Source organism: Neophocaena asiaeorientalis, unplaced genomic scaffold (genome assembly GCF_003031525.2).
Source record: "Neophocaena asiaeorientalis asiaeorientalis breed wild unplaced genomic scaffold, Neophocaena_asiaeorientalis_V1.1 scaffold79, whole genome shotgun sequence".
Taxonomy (NCBI): domain Eukaryota; kingdom Metazoa; phylum Chordata; class Mammalia; order Artiodactyla; family Phocoenidae; genus Neophocaena; species Neophocaena asiaeorientalis.
In genome coordinates, this window is record NW_020175402.1 from 8,137,027 (window position 1) to 8,145,928 (window position 8,902).

General features: G+C 58.2%; 1 protein-coding gene across 1 annotated transcript in view; it reads right to left on the reverse strand.

Moving 5' to 3' along the window:
* Positions 1 to 473: 473 nt before the first annotated feature.
* SDC3 (syndecan 3) overlaps positions 474 to 8,902 on the reverse strand; it is a 10,327-nt gene continuing 1,898 nt past the window's right edge. Inside the window, exons 2-4 of the mRNA XM_024766794.1 lie at positions 7,671 to 8,284; positions 5,426 to 5,717; positions 474 to 4,463 (exon numbers count right to left, since the gene is read on the reverse strand). Coding sequence (XP_024622562.1) covers positions 4,297 to 4,463; positions 5,426 to 5,717; positions 7,671 to 8,284 — 1,073 coding nt within the window. The 3' untranslated portion in view covers positions 474 to 4,296. The remainder of the gene's footprint in view (positions 4,464 to 5,425; positions 5,718 to 7,670; positions 8,285 to 8,902) is intronic.

Below are 8,902 nucleotides of genomic sequence, written 5' to 3' on the forward strand. Positions count from 1 at the left end.
CATTTCTCAGGTAAGAACACTGAGCCTCACGCCAAGTAGCTTCTCCAGAGTCAGAGCTCGGAAACGTCACCTAGGCTTGAAACCAGGCCCGTTAGACGCCAAAGACATCTCACCTTGGCCAGTCCAGTTTCAATATCCCGCGGTCCCAAGATTCTCTCCTGTGGCTGGAAACCACAGTTCTTCCCCCGGTGTCACCACAGCCTAACCCCGCCCAACCGCAGCGCCCACTCAGCCTCGCCGCAGTCAGCTCCATGGCTTCCTGAACACTCTCAACCAAGAGCAGCTTTTACCATAATGGTTCCCACGAGAGGCTGTCGGTCAATTTTTCTTTGCTTGCTTCTCAATTTCTTTTTTTTTTTTTTTTTTTGGCTCAATTTCTTTTAAAGGGGGATGTGGCTGAGGCCCAAATGGGACTGTGGGCTGCCCCTCCCCAAATGACCTCCATGCTTATCTCACACTCTGACCACAGGACATCATTTCGGTTTAATTTTATTTCCTCTTATAAATGGGCACAGCACAGGAAGTGTTAAAAAAACAAAAACAAAAACAAAAAAACCACAGTTCCTTCACAAGGCTGGGACAGGTGAGCACCCACAGTGGGGCAGGTGCCTTGGTTTCTTTTTCCACCGATTTTTCATATTTAAAGTTTTGGCCATGAACTCAGGACAGGTATGGTTAATAAACAGGTTATGAGGGAGAGAAGGGGCAGGGAAGGCCTGGGGGAGGGAAGGACAAACTCCCCCCACCCCAGGCCGGGTTCTTGGAGGGATCTGTATAGGAGAAAGGACGCACAGGAGGGACACTGTCTTCAGGGGGCTCTCTGGAGCCACACTGCTGCCTACGAAAAATATTTACATGCATTCGCCACGCTGGGGCTGGTGCGCTGAGTTGCCTGGTGGGCACCCGGGGGATGCTGGGGCCATCAGCCCTTAGATGGCAACTCTGGGGCCCAGCCTCGGCGTCTCTGTAAATCTGTACACAGTCTGTGGGCTTCTATTTACAGGCAGGAGGCCTGGGGAAGCAAGTCCAGGGTGGTGGCTGTCAGGAGAAGAAATTCAGGAGCGCCAAGTAGGCAGTGCCCACTCCTGTCCCATGAGGCAGAGGTGTGTCTGCTCCCTGTGCCCAGGGCCCCAGCTTGGAAGCCTGGACAGATGGCTTTGCCAACCCCAGGAGGGGCTGACCTGCCCGACCCGGACCCGGTGACCACCCATCTGCTTCCGAACAAGGGGACCAACCCTTCAGGGGAGGCATCCCTCTGGCCCCCTGGGGAGACAGAGCTTGGGCTCTAGGAGTCACAGCTGAGGGGTGGCCCCAGCCCACCTTGCACTCTCTGGCAGCTGAGGCCCCAGGGAGGCTGTCAAGCACACACGCTCCCTCTTCCTTTGGAACTGGCCACGTTTCCCGGCAATGCCAGGGCCCTGCAGGACGCCCTCCCCAGGAGCACCGGTGTGGCTGGGGACATATTTGGGCAGGGCCTGCACGCATCACACCATGTATCCAGGCAGGGTGAGGCCTGCACTCACACTGCACATAGGAGAGCTCCAGCTCGCCCTTTGTACCGCCCACTCTGGGATCGCCCACTCTGGGATCGCTGCGCTGGACTTGGGCTGGCTGGGATGGATTTGGGCTGATCGGATGGTGTGAAGCTTCATGAAGGTAAAGCCTGCACATTTTTCTCGGTTCCAGGGCTCCATGAACGAGGCCCTCGGCCTCTTCTCGCAAATGCTAAGGACACAAAGAAAAGGCCGGTGCCAGGAGGCCCCAAGTTAGAAGCCAGCCCACAGAGCATGAGGAGTTAGGCCTGCTGGGGCCAGGCTGGACCCACGCAGCCCCTCTGAGCCCACTCCAGCCAGCCTACGCCCTGCTCAGCCGTCCTGTGCTCGACCCTGCACCCACCACGGGCTCCAGCCCCATGCCGAGGCTGTGCCCACTGCTGGGTCTCTTACCCCAGACCCAGCATCCCAGAGCTCCCCTGGGTGGTCCAGATCCCCTCTCCTTGCTCCCCGGCTTCTCAGCCTTGGCCTGCCCAGGCCTTCTCACCAGAGCTGCTGCCCCAAGACAGCAGCCCGCCAGGAAGCAGGGTAGAGGGAGGCTGGGACTTTGGTCTCTCCTGTCCCCCAGCCCTTACACTCCAGGGATGACTGAGGTCAGGTCACCTCCAACAGATCGTGAGCCCAGGAGGCCTCCCCCTACTCCTGCCCCTCAAAGAGTGGGACCAGCTAGGTTCCTCACCAGCCTCCAGGCCCTGCCAAGGGGGCCTGCGAGTCTGAAAGATGGAGCCCCAGCCTGGGAGTAGGACAGTGGAAAAGACAGGCTGCAAAGCTCCCCAGGACCTCACCCTCACTGCCTCAGGCACCCCCAGCCCTCACCCTGCACAAGTCTATTGCCAGCGAGTCTTGAAAAGGGAACAGAAATAAAACCCGGACTCCAGACCATCGCAACTCAGACCACATCCCTTGGCTCCAAGAGGCCCCACCAAGCACAGCCCCCATAGGAGATTTGTGACCCCACATTTAAAGTATCTACGTAAGAGGCCCCATCTGCAAGGGTAACAGAGACGGGGGAGGTGGGCTGGGGCCTGTGACACCCCGCTCCAGCCTGCCCGCAGCCCTCGGCCTGGGGCAGTGCGTCTGGATGGGCTGCTTCCAGCTGCAGCCAGGACAACCGCCAGGTTGTCTGGCCAAATGAATGGGCAGGTGTCCACGGGAGGCCCCCAGGGGCCCAGGGGTGGGGCTGAGGTGGACCCGGCAAGGCCAAAGGGAGAGGGCCCAGAGGGCCCAGGCGCGGGGCCCACCCTCGCAGGCACTTTGGAGACTTGTGTCCTGGGAGGCAGAGTCGGACCCCAGCTCAGAGCAGGAGGGGGACATAGGGAGCCCAGGAGCCCCACTACGTGCTCCCTCCCGAACCGGGGCCTTCGGTCCTGGGGGGCCCAAGCCCCCTCCCCAGCCCAAGGCTGAATTCCGGGAACCAGTCTGCCTTCCTCAGCAAGTGGGGGACTTGCCCCCAAGCAAGCCCTTTGCAGGCTACAGAGGGGAGGGAAGCAGGCAGGGTGAAGCCAGGCTCAGCAGGTGTGCAACGTCCCGAGGGGGTTTGTGGCAATGGCCCCCACACCGCACTTCATTCCAGGAAAGGCAAGTGTCCAAGTTTGAGAGCGGGGCTGTGTGGGTGAGACTGTGCATCCACGTGGGATTGCATCAGACTTGCCAGGGTCGGTGGCAACGTGGTTGGTGAGGGTGTCGTGAGGGCTGAGTGTGACAGGGCACCCAATATGGGCTGATTGTTCTGGCCTAATGGCACCCTCCCCAGTGAGCCTGAAAGCTGGAGGCAACGTGTGTGGTGTCAGGTGTATGGGTGGGTGGGGGGTGGGAGGAGTGTGGCAGAGAGGGAGGCAGGCCACACCGTCACCACTGGGTAACGATGATTAGTGACTTGCATTGTCATAAGCATTTGGGGGCACGTAAGAAATGAATAAACCTCTTTGGAAGAACGTGTGTGTCTGTGACATGTCTGGATTGGCTGGGTGGTCAAGATTGCATGTGATTTTGTCACTGCGTGCTTTTGTCTGTGTGTGACAATACGTGTGACCATGTGGGAGATAGTGTCTGTGCAGAGTCCACTCGGAAGGAGATCCAAGCAGCCCAGCCCCTCCTCACCAGCGGTTGCCAGAGCACTCTCGGGAAACCAATTCCTCAGGGGCAGACCGGGAAGGAGGTGAAGCCTGTGGGTGTATGTGCAACGGGCAAGGGTGAGGGAAAACGACCCCACAAGCCCAGAGAGGCCGGGACAACACAGGTTGGTGGTGAGGGGTACTGTCTCACCCAGGCAGGGAGGGGGGCCTGGGAGAGAAGAGGTTGCAGTGTCTCAATGATTTCAAGGGCTGAGTTTGCCAAATGCTTGTCCTGGAAACCAGCCCGAGTGCCTCTCTGCCCCCAAGAGGAAACCTCCGTCAGCCCCATGGGGCCAGGTTGGGGCTCAAGCCCCGCCCCTTCTTCCACCAGCCAATCAGGAGTTTCCTTCCTCCTGTCCACCAGACATGAGGTCCTAAAGCCCCAGGCTGGTGGGGGCGGACAAGTGATGAGCTCATAAGGGCACAGACTGGAGCAGATGGCAATGCCCCCTGTCCCCTGGGGAAGAGCTGTGTGAAGCTGGCAGTCTGGGCAGACCTCAGGAGGGTGGCAGAGATGAACTGGGGCCAGGCTGTCTCCCAGGCCCAGTCCCAGGGTGGGACTGGTGGCTCTGGGCCAGGGAGTGGGCGCAGGGGTGGTGCTGAGGCTACAGGGAGGCACTCTGGCTCCGCTAGGCGTAGAACTCCTCTTGCTTGTCGGGCTTCTGGTATGTGACGCTCGCCTGTTTGGGCTCCTCCAGCGTGTAGCTGCCCTCGTCCTTCTTCTTCATGCGGTAGATGAGCAGTGTGACCAGGAAGGCGGCAAAGAGGGCGCCCACCACCCCGCCCACAATCACAGCTGTGGAGGAAGAGGGCAGAGGTCAAGAGCCAGAGGCAGGGTGGGACGAGCTTAGAGCCTGAGGAGAGGGCAGAGGGCCCTGGGGGATGGGGGCAAGAGTTGGGAGAGGGCTGGGAATCTCGAACCTGAGACCAGAGTTGGAGTGAAGTTTGGAGTCAATGCTAAAACACCAGCACTGGCTGCCATTTACAGCCCTCACTGCAGCCTGGTACTGTTCTAATCACCTGTTCTCATCACACGAATGCATGGAATCTTCACACAATGCTATGAGGGAGGTGCTGTGCTATGGTCCTCAACAAATGTAAGATGCCATCAATCAGAAGACGCTCCAGTGTTTTATATACCCTTAGGATGGAAAAACCCCTGCCGTCTAAACTAGGATACATCCCAACTGCAGAAGGGTTAACATATGAATAGATGTGCACTTAGAATTGATTAAGTGCAAAATGATTATCCCCATTCCACAGATGAGGAAAAGGGAGCCTGGAAAAGTGAAGCACCTGGCTGAGGCCACACCGCTCCTAAGTGGGGAGCAGGGTTTGGACCATGAATCCAGAGACTCTTCAGGAGACAAGGCCAAGGGCAGGTCCTCAGGGCTGGCATCAAGGGTGGGAGCAGATCAAACCAAGGATGGGACCAGGGATTAGCATCCAGAGGCTGCAGTCCAGGAGGGGTGAACAGCATGGTCCAGGGAAGCAGGGGTCAAGGGCAGAGTCTGAGGAGGGGTCGGAAGGTGCTGAGGAAAGTGCTGGAGGTAGGATGGAGGTCTGACCCTGGGATAAGGAAGGTCAGAAGAGGAACCAGAGGGTACATCCTGGGGTTCCCAAGTCCCCAGCTTTCCCTTCCTAGGAAACTAGGCTCCTAGGAAACCCACACCCTACCCTCCCTCCTGGGTTCCTAGAGGACAAACTGAAGCCCCTCCAGCTGCCCGCTCTGGGCTCCTCCCAGGCCCCAAGTCTCACCTACGAGCACTTCCTTCCGCTCCAGGATGCTCTTCTGTGGCAGCTGAGCCGCCGAGCTGCCCGAGTCGATGGCATTGTCCAGGAGGCCGGGGCCTGGGCGGGCACCCTTGGGCAGCGTCCCAGGTGGAGGTGACGGCTTGGCCGCGGCCCCACCCACAGCCACCACCTCATTGGCTGTGTCTGGCTGTGTGGTCTCTTCCTCCGTCAGCTCAAAGTCCCCACTGGGTCCCCCACTCACTGGCACCTCTGGCTCATCCCGGATCGTGGTCAGGAAGAACTCTGGAGTTGGGGTCTGTAGGGAGGGTAGCATGAGCCCAGGAGCCAGGCCCCAGCACCCCCTGCCACAGTGCAGCCATACACACATGCACACAAGGCCACTGCCACCACGCCACTTCCCTGGTGGGGCTGACGCTCAGTAAGCATGCGCCATGTGCCAGGCCCTGTGCTAAGCACATCATGGGCGTTTTATCCTCACAATATCCTCACAAAGGAGGTATCATTACCCCTAATTTATAGAGCAGGAAATAGGCCCAGAGAGGTTAAATGACTTGCCCAAGGACACACAGCTAGTAACTGGTAGAAGCAGAACTAAAATCCAGATCTATCCAACTCCAGAATCTGTGTTCCTAACCACTATACTACACTGCCTCTATTCTCACCCTGGACACATCCCAGTCCCCACCCCATCTCCATTACTTCCTTCTCCAGCTGCCTTTCTAACAATCCTTAGGGGGTTCCTATCAGGGACTGCTGCTTGGGGACAGCTGGGTGCAGCTCTTAAATACATGGGCCTGATCCTGGATCCATGTGCCTAGGGCAGGTGTGAGTCCCTTAGCCTGAAGTTCAGTCTAAGAGCACCACAAATCTCAATGGCTCCCACCACATGGAGGCAGGACCAGAGTTGGGATCATGGCAGGGACGTAGCTGCTTCACAAGTGGGCATGGAGAGCGTGGGTCTGGTGTCCAGGCCGAGGAAAGGCCGTGAGCAGAGGCTGCACCAGCAACCTGGTCTCAGTGCCCTAGCACTGTCTCCCCTGCCTGCCTGGCCAAGCATCTGTGAAACGCCAGGTTGTCCCGACTGCTCAGAGGAGCAAAAAGCAGGGCCTGTGTCCTGCTGGGGCTGGCTGGGGAGTCGGAGGGCCTGACGATGACCCGAAGGCAGCTCCATAGCCTGAGGGCCCTCCTCTGCGAGAGACGGAGGCAAAGGGCTTTAATACCCCAACCAATGTCCCTACACACCCTCCTTGCCCAGCACACCCAGCAGGGACCAGGCTACTTCTGCCACTTCCTTAATCCCACCCATCCCGGCATTCCTTACATCTTCATCCTCTTCCCTTCAACCTCCCCATCCATAATACCCCAAACACACACAGACACACACACAGACACACACACAGACACACACACACACACACACACACACACACCTGAGCAGCTCTGGAGCTGACTGCCAGGTTCAAATCCTCAGTCTGCCATTGCTGCCTGTGAAGCCTTGGAAAGGGGCCTCACCTTTAAGGGAGGATGACGGCAGTGCCACCCCGTGGGGTGAGTGTGAGGGGGAGAGGAGATGGCACAGGTAACGTGTTCAGCACTGAGCCTGCCACCCAGGCAGCACTCCACGAATGTAAGCTGCAGTATTCCTCTCACACAGCCCCACTCTTAATCCCCCTCAGATGGATAATAACGATGACGATAACAAAAGTGAAACTTTTAGCTTACTTAGTATTGCCAGGCACCATTCTAAGCACTTTGGATATGTTGGGAAACTTAATTCTCACAACCCTATGATTTGCATTCTATGATTTTCTCCTTTTCACAGACAAGGAAACAAAGGTATAAAAAGGATCAGTGACTTCCTGAAGGCACTTGGCAGTGGAAGAATTCCAACCCAGGCTGCAAGGCTCCTGAGTCTGTGCTTTTAATCAGAACACACAGGCCCCTGGCCCCTCCCCACATCAACACTCCCATTCACCCAGCTCCTTTCCCATTGATGTCTTGTCCTAACATCTAAAGACCCAAGCCTGGTCCCTCTTCCATCCCCATCCATCTCAATCTCTTTCCTCGTCCTGTAACTCACCCCCAGCCTTGGCCCTCCGGCCTCATGCCTATCTTGCCCTCCCCATCCCTGTCTGGCTCATCTTCAGAACCTCCTAGATCTCACCCCTGCCCAGCTCCGTCCTCCCTCCCCCAGGCCCTGACCCACCCTCCTCTGCTCTGATTCCCTGTCCTCTCCCCACCCACTCACCTGAGCCACCTCCGTGGGTCCAGGGGCAGTGGTCCCCAGGGGCAGGGTGCTCTTCTCAGGGATGTCAGGCTCCTGGGTGGTAGCTGGCCTGGGAAGGGTCCTTGGTCTGGAGGTAGCTGTGTTGACCAGCCTGGGTGTTGGGGCCTCTGTGTCCAAGACAGCCACTGTGGTGGGAGGTGAGGGTACCGCTGGGGTGGTGGCCCGGGCTGTGGCTGCTGTGGTCAGTGGAAGAGGCAGAAGCCTCCGTATGCCGGTGGTCCTTACGATGGAGGTGGTGGCCGTGGAAGGAGGTGCTGCAGGGATGCTGGGGGCGGCGGTGGCCACTGTGGCGGGCACTGTGGCCACAGCTGGGGTCCCTGTGGTTGTGGCAGCAGTGGTTGCCGTAGGAGTGGAGATGGTAGTGGCTCTCTGGCTGGGCTCTTCTGGGACCTCTGTCACCAATGGGGGGCTGGTGGCTGGCCCTGGGGTGGGGCGCTCAGAGGGGAGCTCTTCAAACGGGGTGCCCACAGGCTGGATGTCCATGGTGGGCAGCACCACGGGTGTGGTGGACACTGCCAGGTCCACATCTGGGCTGAACCGCATGGCTGTCTCGATGCCCGACTCCTGCTCGAAGTCTGGGGGGTGAGGGGAAGAGGAGAGAGCTAGGGAGCTGGGTGATTTGAGGGGCATGAGGATCCCAGGTAAGCAATGGCCATCGAGATGGGGGGCTCCCAACCCTCACACTTTGCATAATTTTCCCAGGACAAGATGAGGGAAAGGAGGAAGGCACAATGTAGCCAACGGTTACCAGTTGGCTGATAGCCAGTGAATGTTCCCCAACTCTTCTCTGCCTAGCCAAAAATTCTAAGGGACCACGTCTTCCAGGAAGTCTTCCCTGACTATTCCAGCCCACCCAGCCTGGAGCTTCCAGCAGGTTGAATCCAGGCAGTGACAACTCAGGACCTACTGGCTGCAAATCTTGCTGGAGGTTGCAGGGAGGAGGGGAAGAGGGGAGTGGCATTCTGGGAAGAGTCAGACATGGGTACAACCTACATGAACACATGGTGGGTAAACTAAGGCTCCGTCGGAGGCAGAGGCAGAGAGCAAGAGGGAGAACAAGCCTCTCCCACAGGGGATGCTTGAGCACTCCGGACTCCAAGCCAGGACAAGTGAAGGGAGGGCCTCGGGAGAAAAGGAGGTGGGAGAGAGAGAGAGAGAGAGAGAGAGAGAGAGAGAGAGAGAGAGAGAGAGAG